Source organism: Crassostrea angulata, chromosome 4, assembly GCF_025612915.1.
Source record: "Crassostrea angulata isolate pt1a10 chromosome 4, ASM2561291v2, whole genome shotgun sequence".
Classification (NCBI taxonomy): Eukaryota; Metazoa; Mollusca; class Bivalvia; order Ostreida; family Ostreidae; genus Magallana; species Magallana angulata.
In genome coordinates, this window is record NC_069114.1 from 38159917 (window position 1) to 38180956 (window position 21040).

General features: G+C 34.6%; 2 protein-coding genes across 3 annotated transcripts in view; one reads left to right on the top strand and one right to left on the bottom strand.

The window, feature by feature from the left end:
• LOC128179507 (uncharacterized) overlaps window positions 1-1534 on the top strand; it is a 40332-nt gene extending 38798 nt beyond the window's left edge. The window contains exon 31 of one of the 2 annotated variants that reach the window (XM_052846933.1): window positions 626-1534. In XM_052846933.1, the coding sequence (XP_052702893.1) occupies window positions 626-1171 (546 nt within the window). In that variant the 3' untranslated portion in view covers window positions 1172-1534. The remainder of the gene's footprint in view (window positions 1-625) is intronic. The other variant, XM_052846934.1, reaches the window with a different exon arrangement.
• A 3275-nt stretch (window positions 1535-4809) lies between these two features.
• On the bottom strand, window positions 4810-16817 carry LOC128179508 (acetylcholinesterase-like). The gene is made up of 5 exons (XM_052846935.1): window positions 16628-16817; window positions 16252-16302; window positions 8811-10359; window positions 5947-6140; window positions 4810-5011 (listed from the first exon to the last, which is right to left on the bottom strand). The coding sequence occupies exons 3-5, from the start codon at window positions 10331-10333 to the stop codon at window positions 4872-4874; spliced, it is 1857 nt and encodes a 618-aa protein (XP_052702895.1). The 5' UTR covers window positions 10334-10359; window positions 16252-16302; window positions 16628-16817; the 3' UTR covers window positions 4810-4871.
• Between the last annotated feature and the right edge of the window lie 4223 nt (window positions 16818-21040).

Genomic DNA, 21040 nt, shown 5'->3' on the forward strand with positions numbered 1-21040 from the left:
CTTGGTAGTAATAAAAGGATGAAAGGGTTCTATCCAAAAAGCAGTCTGCAATAGCAAATCTAGATCATGTAATTTAAAGAACGATTGACAATAATCGTGGGTTTCTGAATCTTGATTTCATTTATCATCGTCTGTACAATAACAAGAAGAAACTGTTTTTTAATGAAAGAAAAATGCTTAAGTGTACTGAAAATTTCTTAGTTCAAGGTTGCAGGAATGTTGCATGTTTTGACATTCAAGTTAAAGTAGAATATTTGCAGGTGATGAAGTGGAGAATGAAAAGATTCGCTCTGAAATATTGAGCAATGATTTAATTAGGCATTCATTGTAAACCCAATTTCAGATAGGAAAAGTACCAAAGAAGTTTTAATAAGATATGATAAACAATATTTAGAGAGAAAGAAAATTAAACTGATATTTGAAGTTAGGTTTTAGACTAGTGTAAATAGATATTCATTTGTTAGTTGATCAAACAGCAAATATATGTGCATTGATTGGTATGGGGTTCAAATGCAACCACATACAATGTACATTATTAATTAAGAATGACCATTTGTTATTTTTAAGCACATGTATACAGGTGTTGTAATTTGTTTGAATTAAAACTTTATTATACATGTATCAGCAGAATGGAGCCCAAGGGGCAGGATTGACCTTGAGCCAACCAGACCAGGGTCAGGTCAGACAGCTCATTGTGGAGGAGGTGACTCCTGTCAATCCCAAGAGCAGGAGCAGGGCACTCCGACCTCCCGTTACCCTCAGGAACTTTTTCAAACCAGCACTTAGTAGTACTGACCAAACATGCAGAGAAGGGGCACCTGCTACTGAAAAATCATCAGACAGTGCTGAAAGACTTTCTGAACCAAGCAGAGGAGATTCTGAGAAATCTGTGTTAAATGAGGACTCAAAATTGAAAGAGCCAAACAAACCCTTAATCCCAGTTTCAGATTCATCAAAGATTTCCAGGAAGCGGGCACTAAATGATGTGGACTATTCTCCTGTGAGCAAGAGGAAAAAACAGTCTAATTTAGCTACCATGTTTGCTAATGTGACTAAAAGGAAGAAAGAGACGAGCAATAAAACCCAGCTTTGTCCTATATGCAAGGAAGAATTTAAGGATATATCTAACGCCGATCTTAATGCCCACATTGATAATTGTCTGATTGAGTGATAGTGCGAGGAAATTAGGATAGAAATGGTACAGAATTCAGTGTCTTATTGCCGTTTTGCGGCTAGTGATTTTAAAATTGTCACCGAAGGTTCACTGCTTTTGTCTGATAGTGCTGATGCATGTCTTTGCATGAAATAGATTTTGATGGGGTTTTTTTTAAATTACATAAAATAAGACTTTTTAATTATTTTTCAGTTTGAAACTGATATTTTTAGATATGATCTTTATTGACATTATGTGCCTTAAGATAAAAATTGTTTAGTTTTTAATGCACGTGAACGTCTTTTTTCAAATTCCTTTATTTTAATCTGGTGTGCAGAACTTTTCAAAATTTAACTTGCATTAAAATATTTTCATCCTAATGCTATGGAGTTTTGCATCATTTCTGGGTGTATCAATTGAATTGATTTGAAATATTCTTTTTGTCCAAGTTCTATTGAATGGATCAATTGTTTTTGAAGATAACTATTTTGCTGACAGGTGTCTACAAACAAATGTTTTCTGACAAGGCATGGGGTCAAAAACGAGTTTTCAATACAAGTATATAGTTAATTGAATACCGATTACATTGTTAATGTATGGAAGAAAATAAACAGAGAGAGAGAGGAGAGAGAAATTCGTGTACGTTGTTCGTGTATGAAAAAAGAACTTCAAAAGAGAGAGAAAGAACGATGGAGAGATGATTACGTCTTAAACCATGGTACTTCGATGAACCATCTAAAACTTGAACAGTTAATGCAGAAAGCACAAAAATATCGAACAGATAACAGATGGTTTTTTGATGATTGAGTAACTCGAGAACTGAAGATCAAAATGAAACTAAACGCTAAGCTTCTGATACAGTGATTATAGACTGTAGTATTTGAAGTGGAGATCATATCGAGGTAATCCTCAATCACGCGCAAAACTATAGCAATTTCCTAGGTTTGAAGGCCAAGTTGCCTGTTGCAGACGGTGAAACCAATACTTGTTAGAAAAAATGCTTTTGCTGATACCGTGCTTTGAAAGATGGTTATATGTGCTGTAGATAAATAATATTTTAATTATCAAAAAACCGAGAAACCTAATTGTGATAAACATTTAAATGTGACTAATATTATTTAATGATTTAGAATGTAAGAATACAGTAAAATGAATATATTCGGGGGGTTTTTTGGTGTATTTTTTTTTTTAGAAAAAAAATATATTTTTGGGTTTTTGTTTTTTTTTTCGAAATTAAATGGGATGTGTCTCAGATACATGAGCAGATAGATTTTAACGAAACGATTCGACCTAGACGATCAAGTATTTGATGCGATAAGTTGGGGTGTTGACGTCTGCAAGATTTCACGTGTTGGAATTCACATCTCGCCGTTCCACGTTATCACTATCTCAAAACGAGGTCACTGATAGTTAGCCTGCTGTAACTGTGATGTCACACTATGAATTAAGAAGCAGCATCAATACACACTTCGAATTGGCGCGTTTCGCCCCTAGGTTTTATCTTTTCAATGAAACATCATGTCTTGTAAACGATGATTTGTGTGAATGTTTACGTTATGTTTCATTTTTCCGAATTGATGTAAAAATGGCCTATATTGTATTGTTATTTCCTAAGAAAATTCCGAACATGAGAAAGCGATTAAGAATTGCGATGAACTGATAAAGAACGATAGGATTGTAACTTTTTCCCATTTTAACCAGTAAATTAAGTTCACGTTATTGTAGATGATGTCTATAAGTTACCCTTAATAAACAAGATTGTATTGTGCCTCTATACACTGTCACAAATACCAATCATAATTATCAACTTTTTAACAGAGACCCAAGGTAATACCAATAGTATTCATTCAGCCTCTTGCAGACATTGACCTTAGTTTGTTTTTATGAAACGCGTATAGATCGCTGTTTGGTACCATTGGTGTCTGGGAAACATTGGGAGTTTTACCATTGCAGGGCGCTAACACCCGCCGCATTGTATAAGTTCCATTCGAGGGTATATCGGGGTCTTCGGTTTATCAAGGTCATACAATTTTGACCTTTAGTTGATTCCGAGTCCTAGAGCACAAATTAAAAAAAAAATGTTTATTTGGGTTTAGCTTGTAGTACTTTTAATGCACTGCTATACAAACAATTGCTTCCTTTTTGAGCATGGTGGACGAGGGAATCTGTATAATAACCCTCTCTTTCTTCTTTACCCTATACACGAAACAAGCCTAGCTTCTACTGATAGAGTTTCCGCATCATCTTTCTGGGATAACAAAATTCACAAGACTGTCGAATTTTTGAACTGTGGGTAAATGTCTCGTCCAAAATAAGGGCAACGAAAAGATAAATACATATGTAATTCAATCTCGATCGGATATTGTAATATTTTCACTTATATTTGCAATCTCAAGTGTGTCTGTGATTACACTACTATAATTAAAGTAACATATAGTCCAATACAATTCACAAATGACGTAATATGGGGGTAAGCGGGGTTTGCATGATTATACGAAATTAAAATAATTTAACTATTGGTGAAAATTATATACTAGTAAGCAGTAAGGAATCATTAATTTTTTATATTATGGGGTGATCAAATTTAGTCGGGCATGGTCAAATTCATCATAAAGCCCCCCCCCCCCATACTAAAAGGAATATTTCTTATTCCTTGAAGAATAAAGATAGAAGAAGTACGAGGACGTATTCCATGACATTACATAGGTATCCCAAAGTTGTAACGCTTATTAACCAACAAAGGATATGTGTTTTTCCACTTCCAGACAGTTGTTCAGACAGGTGTTTGATATACCATTAAAAGGACCTTTGGTAGAAGAAGGCAAGCATGATGGAAAAGTGGTAAATGCTATTACATGTTAATGGCTTTGTATTACTATATTCTAGGTTGTGCATTAATATTGGGCGAAGCCGAGCTATCTATGAATTTTACCAACCTGACATATTTCCGTAGACAGTCAGTTATAAACATAATAAGTGCTCTGCTTTGCGGTGACCCAAACTTTTTGTATGTCTTATAATAAATTACAAAACGAAATACATTGTGTATAATGAAAAGGTCCTTGCGACCACCATGTTGCTGTCTATAGTTTGCTTTTTGTCGACAATAGTCATATATACGACAATCACGTGACGCGTTTTATCCAATGACGCTGCGTCATTCTAATCCGAAGCAAAACATTTTTTAAGTGGTCTTGCAATTACTATACTCGGTTGTGCAAAACAACTTGCGCGGATCCATATTTTTATTTCAGGGATAATTGTGTTTGGCCGGGGGAGAGGGGCCCGATGCTTTTTTCACTCTTTGAATTTAATAAACGTAGATTTTTTCAGGCTGGGGGTTTGACCGACCCCTTGTAGATCCGCGCATGCAAAATATGGCGTAAACTTCTTAAACGAGGCGAATGTCCTAACTCTAACCACTAAATAATGAAAGATGTCAGTTATTTGAATGAATATCATGCTATAACAAAGTATTGTGTTTTGTTCCCAAATTGATCTACAGTTCAGACACACGCACACTGATTGTGAGTGTGCTTGGACTTGATGCGGTATCGTCTGTATTAGAAAAAAAAATGGACGTAAGAAATTGCCCGCTACAATGTAGTGTGCTTGGTAGGGCATCATTGTATGGTTTCCGAGAGTCGAATTCTTGACAAAAACGTAACAATGAAACTTGAAAATGATTTATTATTTGACTCATTAATTAAGCCCCTGTCTATGGAGCACTGCACGACTGAAGCCGGTCTTCGTAGCTTTTGACGAAATTTTCAAACTGTCTCTGCCACTGGACCATGTAATGTGTTTTCCATTGATAAAACTCTAACTTCCATTCTCGCTCTACGTCCGACATGTTGGCTGGAAGAAAAAAAAATGAAAGGCTGTTTTAAAATACTTTAAGAATTCTCGGTAACTAGAATTAAAGCTATTGTATAGATCTCTTTTTCTTTCTAAAAACTAAATAGATTATGAAATGTTCACGTTTAAAGATTTTATTGCATAATATTTTTTGTTCTTTGTATTTGCTTGCTGCTTCTATTCTTTGATATTCTGTACAGAATTTTGCCCTACCAATGAAGTCGATAAGGCATATGTTATCACATACATTTTTGTAGAACTTATGATATAAAATTATGTCTTGTTTATTGCTATAAAAAGGCAAGATTGTTTATTAAAGAGGATTGGTGGTCACCAAATTAACCATCAGATCTGCCTTGTGATTTTAGACAAGGTTTCTTTGGCCATAAAATACTATTTAGTATAGAAAATTCCTGATATTTTATATTTGAAATTTGAACGTTGTCCTATTGATGTGGTCTAAAAATAGCCACAACTCAGTCCTCTTAAATTGCATGGTCTTTACTCACATACTGAAAGCTAAAACTTAAAACAACCGTTGAATGCAGTAGTATGCCATACATATTTAGAGTTGAATACTGTTGTTTTAACAGTTTTCACAGTTAACTAATTGAACTTACCTTTCCGGCAACAAAATCTTCAGCCAGTGTTAGTATTCACTCCAAATCACACGACAATCAGGAAAACAAAGCGTTAGTTTGCAAACGGACTGTTAATAGACCAATAGGATGAAGAAGTGGTCTCGGGCAAAAACTTGTACCGATATGATTGAAAATTCTTAAATTATTCAAAAGGAGTATTACTAGAATTCAGACCAGCCGCTATCAGCATTTCTTTCAAATAATAATATGAATACTAGTAAATCATTTTCATTTCAATATAACGTTAAAACAATTTTCGGGTTATTTTTTTTTAACTAGAAAGCACTGCAATACCTGTTGTTTGCATGAGATAGGGAACGTATTTCAGCCAAAACGCGCACTTGTCGACTTTGAAAGCCTTGTCTACCGTGGGTTTTCTGTTGTGGTCATGGAACGCTGTGTCCAAAACAATGTACTCCCTCTCTTTGTACGTGTGAAGGGGCCAGTCATCCAGGCCTCTCTCTTCCCCGGGCTCTTTGTTGGGATCTCTATTGATAAACCAGAAAAGTGAGCTGAAATCTTTAGCAAAGAGTATATCATTTCATTTTTTAAATAGAAAATTTTGAGTGGTGTTAAAATACATCTTCTTCTTTACTTAATGCATGTATATGTATTCAAAACTACGTATTAAAAGAAGTATGTTAAATTGTATTCCAGATGTTTTAAACGAGTTTATCTCAACGTATGCTAAGGTTCAAACCCTGTCTGCAACCGACGGAAAATTAATTAACTTACAGCCAAACTAATTGATTATGAAATGTAATGCCATCCCCCTACCTCAAAAGTCATTTTTATAGGCCATGGATAGTATAAAATCGATTAATATCTTTATAATTTAAAAATAATCCCAGCAGTTTACTTCAGATTTAAAATTAAAGCGATGTGATTATTTGAAGATAAATCGTTGATTGCAGATGTAGTTTGACTGCACAGACTGTAAAAAATAATTAACTTTGATATGGGGTGTATTTTAGAACTTTTATTGCTAGATTTCCTTTTGATTTTGTTTTTTGTGTTCCTACAGTTATCTTGCGATTTATGGCCTTCCCGGTAGTTATTAACAAGGTTTTTTTCCGCTTTGATATCAATTTGAACAAACTCTTCGTCAGTTTATGCAATAAAAAAGATACATGTCATATTGATTTTATATCTTGTGAATAATGATGTTTTACATCCTTGAACATAAGTCAACGGCCCCTTTTCATACTTTTGATATTTTTCAAATGCAAGTTAGAGTGAAAAAAGTGACACATTTTTATAAGTGTGAATAGCTTTGATCGCGCAATATTTGAATAATCGACGCAATATCGATGATTTTGTAGATCGCCAAAATCTCACCAGTAAATGATGCTGGGTGGTCAACAAATTAGCCAGCTGACCTACTTTCAAAGTTTTAGATATGATTATTTTAGCCACAATGTTTTATTCAGTAAAAAAAAAAATTAATATATTTTAGCTTTAAAATTTGATGATTTACGTTATCAATGTTGTCCAAAAATGGCCACGGCCTCTTAAGGGAAAACTGAGCCATCAGAAATAACATCCATTGAAAATACCAAAATTATAAATAATGCATTCGCGTAAAGAATTTAATTGCATATATAATCACATCGAACACGCTTACCGGTATGGATGTCACGTGACACGCGAAGTACAGACATGTTAAGCGACTTCACAACAGGTAAACAACATCAAGTTATTATGGGAAAGGCCACCCGGACATTTGAATTTTGTTAAAGGTTACATATGAACGCATTGAGGTACATTTTTCTCCTTTCACATAAAAATAGATTTCGACAAAATACACCGGCCTCCTAAAGGAGAAAAAAGTACCCAAGTCTACGGGGATTGAATGTAAGCAATGTACCCCTACTATAAAATTAAGGAATTAGGAATCATTCTTTAAATGGGACATGGTCACGATTTTGGTCAAATTTCATTTTTCTATTTTTAATGTTTTTAATACTTTAGAAATGCATTTCTAATGATCAACCGAAATGTGAGTGCCAGTCGTAGAGATATGAGCAAGATATAGAACTCACAATTCTTTGACATGTGAACAAGGCTCTGCCCTGTTTTGTTTTGTTTTTTGTTTTTTTTTTTACATTGGTTCAATAAACCGGTAAAAATATGTTTTTCAAGCTGATTTCTCTGTTCTAATCCGTTTTAAGCATAAACAAAGGTTCCTAGTGCTTATCGCATGCATATTGGGTCTAAAACCGAAATTTGAATTTAACATTCAAAACGTAAACAAAGCTTTGTTCATATGACCAAGAATTCTGAGCTCTGTATCTCGCTTATAACAAGACGACTGAAACTCAAATTTTAGTTGACAGTTGGAAATGCCTCATTGAAGCATTGTAAAAATTTAAAACGAAAAAATAATTTTTGACCAAAATCGTGACCATGACCCTTAATGTATTATGAGGTGATCAAATACGATTGAACGTAATCAAATCCATTAAAGCCCGAAGGGCTTTATGGTAGATCTGTTCACGCCCTACTGTATTTGATCACCTCATTATATTCAAATGATTCCTTATTACTCATATTGATAAAATTTTCAGCAATTTTATGATTTAATATTAAAATAGTCATTGGTGAAATGTATTGGATCAAACATTAAAAAATCGATTGGCAGTGTTATAACAGACAAAGCGACTGAAAATGTTAAAATAATGACGTATATATTCAATGTGATTGTTTTATCTCGGATAAAAAAGGGATTAAGATTGCATATAATACAAAAAATTAAGAACATGCAGAATGAAACAAAATTTGTTAAATTTATTTTTTGTCAATTTACTGGGCCGTATTTCACATTATACTTTATAATATAAACAAATTTATTTTCTTGATATCTTTAAATTTGTACAGGTTCGGTGGGGGGTGGATTTGTTTCTTTTAAATAAATGCATAGAAATACTGGTTTTTTTTTTAATTCATTAGCTTATAAGGTACCCGTGTAATCAATAAAATTTGGTCTTGTGTATTTTGGGGGAAAAAATGCAATTTTCTAAATCCTGTGTACAGTTAGTACAAATTTACCACGCCCAGTTGTTCTTTTTAACTTTAAAATATTAAATTATTAATTGACAATATTTTTAGTGATATAGTTTTTTCTAGGAAAAGATTAATCCTTATACCCAGATTATTACCCTGTTTTGGCAAAGTTCGTCCAATACTTCATCATTTTCTTGCTGAGTCTCTTTTCCTTTGTTTCATAATTAAAATTATTGTCCAAAGGTTGACCGAAGATGAACATGATTTCGTCCCCGTGCATGACCCCCATCCACTCACCCCAGGGATTCACGGAGGAGCGATGATTGAATAGGTAGAAGTATACATTCTGTCCGACTTGTGCGTACTCACGAGCTAGATCAACGGTGGCACAGGTAAAACTGTAATCACCCACGGCCGCTTCGATCCCGTCTCGAAGAAGATACGGATCGTTCGGGTCGGTCCAAGGAGTATACTGGAACGCTATGGCGTCTAAAACAAATGTATTAATTTCTATAGGGTATTGGGGAAAATGTCTGAATTGTTCCTGCATCTTTATCTTGAACTCGCTACTTTTTATTGGACTGCTGTGTGATTTGTTGAAACCTTCCGCGCCATATACAAGGAAATAGGACCCTTCGTTCTTGTTTGCTCCAAGAAGTATTGGACAGCGTTTAAAATTTCCGTTATGAAAAGAAACACTTGGACGTTCTATGAGAAAAACCCCATCAATGATGGGAACAAATGGAAATTGTAGAATGTTAGCATTAAGAATGAAATCATTCGGTGGAAATTTATTTGCGGGAACCTGTCTCAAACATTCCAGTGTGTCCGCATCTGAATCTTTTGTACAGTTGAGTTCCCTAACTAATAATTTTCCTCTTTCAATGGCCTCTTCTTTTGTTATAGTGGCCCATGGGGCATCCGGGCCTGCACTTTGTAGAATGGCTCGTTGAAACTTAAAGCGACTCAGGGGCGAAAGGAGGTGTAATCCAATAGATGCAGCCCCAGAACTTTCGCCAAACAATGTCACATCATTCGGCGAACCTCCAAAATAATGGATATTTCTTTGAACCCAGTCAAGTCCCATAAGCTGATCAAATAGCCCACAATTCCCCGGTGCATCCGGAGAGTTGCTGACAAAAAATCCGAGGGACCCTAGCCTATATTGTATAGATACGACAATGACGTCATTTTCTACGGCTAAATATTTGCCATTATAAACGTCTAACGATATAGATCCATAACTAAATGAGCCACCGTAAATCCACACCATCACGGATTTGTTCCTGGATTCGGTGGCTTTTGGCACCCATACATTGAGGTATAAGCAGTCTTCATTCACTGGGGTGTTGGGGTTCCACATTTCGGATCCCGTAAAGTTCGGGAAAAAGGTATCGTGTAGTTGCTGACATGCTGGCGGGAGTTCCACCGTCTTTTTAGCTTCATTCCACGGGTCAGGGGGTTGTGGATGTTTAAAACGATATTTTTTTGTAGGGGGTTTTGCAAATGGAATACCATAGAAAGCGTCTAAAGTAAATCCTTTAATACGCGTCCTTACACCTATGACTTTCCCCTTGTCGGTTTGAACTGGTTCTGTAAGCTCATGGTGAGTGGCCGAAAGTAAGTCACATGACCAAAACATGGACACAATGAAGAACGTCTGGTCCCAAATTTCCATGACGTCATCACAGTTTTCACTTTGGTCTAAAACAAAACAGCAGTCAATTTGTTAACAAGTAGCTGATAAACTCAATGCTTACAGCCAAATCCAAGTCTATTAAACATAACTGGTTCATTATAATACTTTGAATTAATTTTCTGTTAAAAAAAACGCTCCTTATGTGCTCTCGAATCTCTATAAATGACAAGCACACATTCAAAATGCGAAAAAACCTCACTTTTAAAGCAGATGCATACTTACCTAGAAGATTGTTTAACGACAGGTATCATTTCCCCTTTTTAAATCACTTTTAAATACCTTCCATCAAGAAGAATCTCTTTTTACATTAATTTAACGTACGCCTTCAGCGTAAAGATTTTCACTTGACCTAATCCTCAAACGTGACACCAAAGGAAGGGAGAAGAGAAAAAATGGAATTGATCATTAAAATTTGTTAACATCCGTTTTAATATGCTAGCGGTAGCTGCTTTGTAATTAAATCTATATTATTAAGAAAATCGTTAAAGATCCGTTTCGGAATAGAATCAATGGTTGAAAAGAGTTTCACCTCCTAAACAAGTATAGTGTTAGTTAATCAACTGCGAGAGGGAGAGAGAGAGAAAGCTCCGAAGATCAGCAGTGCTTGTTTCTTTGTATAACACTTGGATCTTTGCTGCCAGGCCTATCGATAAAAACCAATGTAATTTATATATACCTCGACTTGCATTCGGTATTTAAAGAAATAAAGTACATTATATATGAAACATGACATGGAATTGACCTTCATTATTGTGTATTGTGTATTTGAGCTTGTCTGTGCGTGATGGGGCCATGCAGATACAGATGCTATTATTGATTCCAAATAATTGATGGCCGAAACCATGTGTGCAGAAATCATGTTCAATAATTTTTGACATTAAAAGTCCTGTAACATGAAAAAAAAGGTATATAACACCTACTTTCGATTCATTGTAATAAATTGTTAAACTTTTCGTAAATGCTGCAAACACAAATGTTAAGATTCAATCTTATAACATTTTGCATGGAGGGGGAGGGTGTTGTTTCCTTTATCATGCGATATTAAAGAAATATTTATACATCGATTGCAGCTGATATTACTGCAATAAAGAGGAAAACAATGGAAGAGCTGCAACCTTTGTTACTCAAGATCTAATAATTGCCTGTGTAACTGAACTAGCTGCCAAGAATGACGCGCGCCTCGCTAGATTTCTGGCGAGGCCACTGTTGGTATCATTAGGTGACTGCCAGAATATTGAGAAAGACAGACGGAAATACTATTACGATCGCAGGCGCGTTTGCGTAAAATATCTTACGTTGAAGGAAAATTATATAAACAAACGAATACAGGGAACACAACGATGTGAGCTGTACAAAATGAGGGGCTTATTTATTTATGTATTTTATTGATGAATATTTTTTAATTTCTACTGCTGAATATTTTTTTATCTTGATCATCAATCCGATGCAACTACCTCAAAAACACATCTTTCTGACATTCAAACTAGGATGATTTCATTGTGATTCATAGTCCTTGTATATGTAAATTGTGTAAAGTGTAAAGTTAGGGCTTCATTGTTCATCTATTCCATTTTGACGTAAAGTGACCATGATGTCCTATTTACAGATTGAAAAGTTTTTATGATGTTCAATTAATATTTTTATGGGAAAAAATATTTAGATCACATCCAAAAGACGTTCAACCATTACAGCCAACCCATTTTACTATTTTTCATCACTAAAACATTCTATTTCATTACTTTTTTCTCATAAGATAATCCTCATTCGTAAATGTGTTTCTTGAAAATCAAGAGGGGGGGGGGGAGATGAGTCTTTATAGTTTTACTGCAAATTTGATAGTAAATGTGTGTTCTTTCCACTACTGTGTCATGTTGTAAGTTTTGAATTTATCGGGTGGCAGTAAATACAAAATTTACAACATGACAAGGCAGTAAATACAAAATTTACATGACAACTGCAATGTTTTGCGTGTATAAGAATCGTGAAAGGTCTAGATCTTTGCCAACAAAGTGTTGCTACAACTTCTACCTCTGATTTTACTGCTTCTCATTTTAAATTGGATCAGTGCACAGTTGATTCCTTATTCGGCAATGCTTCAGAGAAAATTATGAAATGTCTCTTCTGAAACTTATAAATAAGCCACGATATGCAATATATTTGATTTTTTTTACCATTCATTTTAATATTTTTCACACTCACTGAAACTTAACTTTTCCTCCAAAGTTTTATTAAGAAGGCTGGATAGTATTGATTATTTTTAAAGACTATTTCAATCTCCCGGATGATAAGAGTTTTGTATTGAAATATATGTATGGGGAAGTATTACATTTTTTCCCCCCGCAAAAACATTTCTTTTTGGCTTTTTATTTCTCTGCGAATAAAAGTTTAATGCTAGAAAAGTCATATTTAAAATAATTGATGGACCTGAAGGGTGTTATATACCGGTATCTGGACCAACGAGCATCTTTAAGGAAAGAAAGCTCATATCTCTAGCAGTCTTATATCTAAATTGGTTCAGGACTTCCATGCATTTTTTTTAAAGAATTTTCATCAATATTTACATTATATAGTCATAATACAGGGTCTTTTCCACGAGTGAAACGATTTTACATTATTTCGTTAAAAAAATAAACAAGTTGATATGTTGATAAAACAAATATGAATCCAAAATCAAAGCAAGGCTAGTGGAGAAATTCGAATTTTACAACTGGGAACGGCTCAGTTGATGTGCCGTTGTAATCTAAGCCCTTGAGTGATCATTTTATCTCTAGAGAATATTGATTAGCTAATAACAATTATTTGGGTTTCATTGTCCTCTGCATGTGTATATGACTCCATGCTTTTGATTTCCGAGCTTACGTTGCGTTAAGTAAAACTAAGGAGCAAAGAAAAGTTTGAATGTGGAAGATCTGACATGAACTAGTATCATCGTATTCATCTTTTGAAATCGATAATACCTTTTATATTGGAAGATTGTACAGTTTATTCACATGTCGGTCCTATATGTGGTCTGAGTGAGAGATTTATATGTACTTTTAATTACTTGTAAAGATTTCAGAAAGTTAAGCAATTTTCTTCAATATGATCTCTAGAATCATTTAATTGCTGTCAAAAAGAAATTTGACATATTGCTTTGCGTCTTAAAATGGAAAAGAAATAACACCTAGTTCGATTTTTGTCTCTTGTCATAAAATAAAGCGCACTTTTAAAAGTGTTTTCGCCCTGACTGAGTTTTACGGTTTGGTTTTTATTAGGCATGATAGCATGTTCACAGCCTTCAGATAGTTTTTCTGTCGATGACAACAATTAGACATGTAAGATAAAACCAACCACTAGTAATGATAGCGTCACCGTCTTCTCAAAAATAAAATTGACATGCTTTTTCAAAGCGAAGGAGATATGGATCTTTAAAAATATAATTGTCAATAAAAAGTAAGCCAATAACAAAGAAAGCTGCGAAGTCATCTGTCTCGAAGCTGTGAAGATTTACCAGAACCAAATCGGCAACGAGGATGCGAGAGTTATCGCAAATAATCTCTCTAAAAATCATTGAACTGGAATTGCAACTGTTCAGTGGTATGGCACCTGTCATAACTCGATAATACGAAAAGCAAAAATATTATCACAGAATTCCATAAATACCTTCTTTAGAAACCCTTCGCGGTTAGTTTCGATAACGCTCTATTGCTACGTACAACAAAGCAAACCAGTGACAATTGTCTATCTTGTGTGTTTCTGGGACATAATCGTTTGAAGTGAAAATTCGGATCGACTAACGGATTGGTGTTGGGAATTGAAATATGGTAGCTAGGGGAATTGTATCATAGGATGATATGGAATGGCTTTATATCTTGTCAATTATGGGACATAAAAAATCAATTAATCAGAATTGTTTCTCTTCAATTTGAAAGGCGATTAACAAATACGTGTACGCACTGACCAAACTGAATTTTTTAATAAGAATTTCAGCGTTGACTCATTATTTTCAAAGGTATAGTGTCATAACTTAAATTATGCGCGTTATGAAAGTTGTCCTCACCACTTCCGTGTACCATTCACTTTCAAAAAAAAATGTTATTTGTATTGATATAATGTGGAATTTAGATTATAATTTCTTTAAATTTTCCGCTGTAATCTCGTATGAGTATATATTAACTTCTTATTTTGGAATATCCTATTTTATATACTGTGCATGCATATGTATTGATTAATGAAAAATTTGAGAGGGGGAAATACCGAACAAGGCAAGTATAATTTCAACAAATGAAAGTAATTTCTCAAGTGCTGCAGGGATATGGTCCCTTTTAATGGAAAATTGACATATTATTGAAAACGACAGTGGTTCTCAATGACAGACCCATGAATTGAAGCCATACAATTCTGCCGCTCTCTTTTGGGGCTCTACGAGAATTCAGACAACTGGAGGCAAAATTAACAAGACAATGCATATCATGATATGGTTAATTTGGCCATATAAAACCAATAAATTAGCATGCCGTCATTCAAATGCGCCATTTTGGCCCGCCGTGGCACATATAAAGTTGCCCGGACTATTGGAAATCTTGATACTTGGAACAATTAATGTCGATTTTACACGGTGGGAATTGGTTCCAAGACATGAAATATACATGTGTTTCGAAATAGAAAAATAAAACTACTTGAGATATATCAAACAGAATAGCAACTGAAAGAGATGCATGGGAAAGGGGCGGATTCTTTGACAGTCGGAAATGATAGAACATTTTTATATATTTCGATTATAAATATTTGTTTGAATTTAATAACTTAAAAAATTGGGGCCCTAGATCTCGATTAAGAAGAAAAAACTGTGTCAACTACTACTCTCGAGATTCTAAGGTAAACTTCTGATCAAATATGTATAAAACTTTCGTCTTCAAGTGTTTAGCTTTGTACTGTACATTCAAACAAAGCGAAGGAAAGCACTCAATAAAAATTACACACAATGACATAATGCAAGAGAAACGCCTCCATGTCAGATAGAGAAGTGTCAATATTTTCCGCTTTTTAATTGACGCTTTGAATTTCAATGAAGATAAGAAAGCATTATAAAGTACTTCAAGTGCATCAGCAAACATGATTATATTTAATCAATATATCTTATCGTAAATACTGTAATATCGCAATTAATGAACATGAAATGAAAACTAACTTTATGGCACTTTTATAGATTACCTTAGGACTTTCCAGTTAATCCGGCAAACGGTACGCAATGGTATCGTAGCATGCGGCGGTCGAGAACTGCTCCAGAAACAAGAGTTATTATCTCTCGGCACGATAAAAGACATGTTATTAAAACAAATATATTTTTTCTCAAACTCTTAATTCTTTTCAAAGCTCGGTTACAAGTATATACCTAGAGCAATCCGAAACATATGTTTTACGTTTAGATTTTTTTCAAAGTAAATATTTATACAAAAGTCTCCCAGCCAGGAACCTATCTTAAAGTACAGAATATTATTACTATGGAGAAAAGAAACCACGCTCTGTCGTCTGAAAACGTAATTTCATTTTTCCCCTTTTCATGTTATAATACATTGGATCTGTTTGTTTTTCTTAATATTTGAAAATCAGCTACGGAAAATAGGATATTGTCAGCTTGTTAATGATCGCTCCAGTTTAGTGTCAAAAATCTCAGATACAGGGATATTAGGATAATAAACGGTTGTTGGAATGAGTCCTCGCGGTTTGCGGCATCGATAAAGGAATCTATTATAACTAATATCAGTTCTCTATTTGCACCGGAATGCTTTGCAGATTTTGGGCAAGTTCCTTTTGAAAATCGACAAAACAGGTTACCTTGGCATGATTTTGTGTAAATACTTAAGCAAAATCATTTATTTTTTGCATTTCAAGTTAAATGAAAAATGGTTACTCACTTAGGTTGTTTTTAAGTCTCCAGAAAGTCCTGTTCCTGAATACACTTCATTCTGAAGAAACAAATGGAAATAGATACGGCAAATTCAGTTCGGCCGTTCAAGATTGCAGGTGATAATAAAAATTCAGTTTTTTATTCATTGCAGGCATCGCAAATGAGCTTCATTTGATAGCATTAAAAGTTTAGCGGTTGCAACTTTCTTTTCTAAGGTTCCAATTTCGTACTAAGGTCAAGAAAAAATACAAGTATTTCAAATAATTAACCCTATACTCACCTGTTCAAGTAAGATTCTCAATTAGTTGCAGGTGTTTTAGGACTTTATCAAAAAACCAAACATGCGGCAATAATCATGATGAAATATAGCTCCGAGGTCTTACCTCATTGACGGGAAAAGTTCCAGGCTCATTTGCGCTCTCCTGAGAAGCTTCCTATCGACTTCAAACCTTTGCCAGCCCCGTGGACACACTGGCACACTCGGTTCTGTTTGGGTTTGTTTTCCGGCCTCCCCGCTAAGACTCACTCCACTGCTGACAATAGAAAATACACCTATAACATTTAAATCGTGTTGCGGAAAGACATTGGCACCATTTGATTGGTTATGATCATGACCGGAAAATTTGCGATATTTCTCCTTCATCATCATCATGCGAGTCGCGTGCCCTCTCGCTCTCTCTCTCTCTCTCTCTCTCTCTCTCTGTTTTTTAATTATTAGAGAGGTATTCAAAGAAGAACTCATTACTACATCGAACCGAAGATGAAATTTACAATGTACGTATTACTCTGATTTTTCGAATAATTATTCATATTTTCAGCTAGCAAGATTGGTGATGTAAACAAATACTTATCAACAGAGCTTTACCGGGATGTTTAACTGTGCGAATAAAAACGTGAAGAAGGGAATTTTCTTTCTTTATTACGCTATTAACACAGATTTAGTTATTGATAAATCTATGTCTTTCGACTGTGAAGGCCAATCGCAATTCTATTTGCAATGATTCTACGAGACTCCTCTACTTGCGTTTCTACTTGAACACAACTCGAAGAATCCGGGTCGACGCTGGGGGAAATCGGCTCTTTATTTCCATAATAAAGATGATTAGCGTTTGCCTTATGTCTTTACATCAAGTTGATTCCCCTCTAAATGGGTACTCATTATCATCCGAAAATTATTTAAACGACTAAGGAAGATTCAATTAGATACCATCGCCGAAGAAGTCAAAATTGCAGATAATGAAAAGGAACCAACACAGAGACATCAATCACTGTATTTGGGTTTCTTTTAGTGAAAAAAAAAAAGAAAAACACTTAACGTCTCAGACTTTATAAGGCGATTGTATATCGTTTGCGAGACATGTACCGGAGAATCCGATACTGTTTTACTCGAATTTGCGTCTGTCTTGATTAAGAATGCACTTTTTTTTTGCATCGTATGACAGTTTTTATATATACGTAGTGTAAAACAAGTATAACAAAAGATGCAGCTAGTGTAGCAAGGCTTAAATCGCCATTACTTGCTGAAATGATTTTTTTTTATGTGAGAGTCAGTATCTTTCTTAACGTTTGTGGTATCGTTCAATACATCTGAAAAGACGAGAATAATCAAAGCTTAAATTTGCAAGTAAATTTCTGTAGAATATATTTGAAAATGAGATAAATTGCTTGTTGTCCGTTAATTAATTTCTTAATGCTCACTAGATTACAAAAATAGGGGGCCACATAGTTAAACTCTCATAACGGTTTTATGGAGTTTGTGTTTCCGTAAGAGGTATTTTGTTTCCTTTTCATCTATGAACGTCATCGATGCCGGCTAAGGATTTATTAATGTGGTTCCAAAGTCATAAAACTGGTTCTTAGACTCACTTCTCCATTCTATACATTTATAGTAATACACACATATAAATATAAAGTAAGACTTGCCTTATAATTGAGCACGTCAGAGGTATTATAATATTGCCCCTATATAAACCGAATGTGTCATGCCGTGACATAGTTTTCAATCGCAGCTTCTGGGGCCTTTCCGGCATGCTCGGAAAAACACCTCGAATTTATTACATAGGCATCCCTGACAACCACCCTTTTTAAAAATCTTGAGATCAATACAGTGCATTTTACGATCTGTTGAGACGTGAGCTTAACTTCATTAAAGTCAATCATATATTTGCATTGAATCATTATTTTTTGAAAGGTATAGTCTCATAACTGCAGCGGTGAGTGCATACAAATTGAGTAACGCGCGTGTGCACACACCACTGCAGTTATGAGACTATATCTTTCAAAAAATAATGATTCAATGCTTATATTTACATTTTTTTTTAACTTCTTGCCTTGTCTGCGAATGTGATTTATACGTCAAAATTTCTGATTTATTCTAAGGGTAGGTTCATGGAAGAGCCACTGTAACAGCCACAAGCGTGAACCTTGATTCTCGCTTGTGACGTTGCATTTTTCAGGCGTTCAACATTTGTGACGTCATAATAAGACTAGTCATTTTAACCTTTGGGTATCCTGTGTGTGTTGCGGCCTTATAACTGCAGTATCTTTTCACATACATTACATGCAAAAAATATTTGGAATGTAAATATCCTAAAATATACCGAAACGACATAAAAGGCTGTCTGGTCGATACTTATTCTAATGGGAAGCGGTTCCATTTTGTATAAAATTCTAACATCCGGTAATGTTTATACATTCGAGGTTGTCTGAGCTCTGTCGGAAAGGCCCGAGAAGCTGCGATTGACATAGGGCGCTTTCCATTAATGTTGCCTCGCCGGCGACGTCATCGGAAAACGGTGACGTTAATGGAACGGTTGGCAACGTCACAACAATTCCAATATGGACGATTGTTCTTTGACATCTTTAACTGTTTATATTTTGATATTTTTAACTGTTGCCCTCCCAAACAGGCACTCTTTATTTTATTATAATGAATGTTTTAATCTTAAAGAAAACTTTACCGACTTCTTTTGGAATGACGTAAATTCTACGGCGAACCGTACGCGCATAATTTACGCGCATGTAATAATTCGTTTTGTTACGGAAGGAGTTTTCTCGTTATCAAACATACTTCTTATAATTTCCTGAAATTTGAACACAGTAAAACAGATCATATCAGGCAAGTAGCAAAATTTTTTGGATGAGTCTGCCCCCCCCCCCCACTTTCAAAAACGATGCTACGTGCCTGCATATAACCAAATGATTCTATCAGTTTAATCAAATTACATATAACCTCTTTGTTTTCGCATAAAGGTCAGGTCAAGGTCACTACCTTTTTCATCAACTTAAAGGATGATAAAAATAAATGTAGTTCTTTGCAGTGATGTAGATATCTGTTTAAGATATGAGCATTTTAGTTTTCAATGAAAAATGATAAATTATCAGAATTTGCATCAGCTTATGCTACTAAATTGGAATAAATATTGAACCTAAAATTTAGCTGGCATTTCCTCTAAGTTCTTAAATTTTGCAGATATTTTGATTATTTTATTTATGCTTCCAATATTAAGATACTAGTATTTCTGATTTTTACGTTTTATGAAGATTTTATATAAAGATATAAATTGACTGATATGCTAATATATATATTGATTATTTAATACGAGAGAAAAAATTATTTTAGTGATTTTTTTTTCACACAAATCAATGTATAAAATGGGCGCTTTAAAAAACTTATAAAAATGTAATTTGGTAGGCAAGTCTTATTCTAAAATCAAATTCTGAGACCCAAGTATCTGAGCATTAGTTCAGATTAGTTTAAAAAATCCAACATCTATGTTATTATTTGAAAAATGCTAAAACAGAGTCATAAATCTACAGCAATTCTGAATTGCGAAACATGTGATTTTTTCCTACGCCAATAATCCGCCAAATATATAGTCCTTGTTAGAATCTCAACATTGATTCCTATTTCTATGTCAAGTTGCATGAGAGTAAAAAAGAAAAAAATATACTATTTCAATTTCCTTTCATCTTGATTTAATGAACAAATAATCAAATTTAAATTACGTTGGACAAGTCGAAAACCAGAAAAGACTCCTTCCTTAACCTTTGCCAAGTGTGTTGCTAAGGGTAATATAACGTTGCTGAGGGTAATAAAACGGATTATAAACGGCGTCCAAACCAATCAGATTTGGTTTTCAGTACCTCCCAGCTTTTTTTCTCCTGCTACTTGCGCTCACGAGCTAGAACCAAATGGACTTTCGTAGAATTAATTTGAAAAACTGTTGTCCTATTTTCTTGTCCTTTATTGGTGCTTATTTGACTTATGGCGTTGTCCAAAACTCTACTGATTTTTTAGTCACTTCTGTCCAAAAATATTGGGGATCAAAAGAAAACCCTCCCCCGTTCCGGATGTTTTTAGAAACACATTGTCTATAGTACTATCCATCGAAAAATAATCACATTTAAGGTAGTTAACGCGAGTAATGCAATATCTTCGTGCTGTGTTAGATGTGTTAGCACTATGAGATAGCGTGGGTGGCGCATCAATTATGTATCGTTAACCTTACACTCGCGTAACGCAATCAAGGTATGCATATATAGTAGGCCAACAAAATTTATCCGTAAACAGATAATTGATTAATTTATTTCATACAAAGGACAAATTGCTTTTTCTGCAACATCGTTTACTTTATTTGATATATTGCGATGGTTTTTGCCTCCCGGCTACTTCACAAATTCATCAATTTCCATCCTCCCACGATAATTTCAAAGATTTATTCAGTTATATAGAATCTGAAAATCTGCAGGATGGGGGGGGGGGGGGGGGGGGGGGGCTCACCTTATATTGACTA

Coding starts and splice junctions, on each gene's coding strand:
- LOC128179508 (XM_052846935.1), bottom strand. CDS start 10,333: ATGGAAATTTGGGACCAGACGTTCTTCATTGTGTCCATGTTTTGGTCA. Junction 6,141..8,810: donor ACGAACTTTGCCAAAACAGG/GTAATAATCTGG, acceptor GTTTATCAATAG/AGATCCCAACAAAGAGCCCG. Junction 5,012..5,946: donor CTATCTCATGCAAACAACAG/GTATTGCAGTGC, acceptor TTTTTCTTCCAG/CCAACATGTCGGACGTAGAG.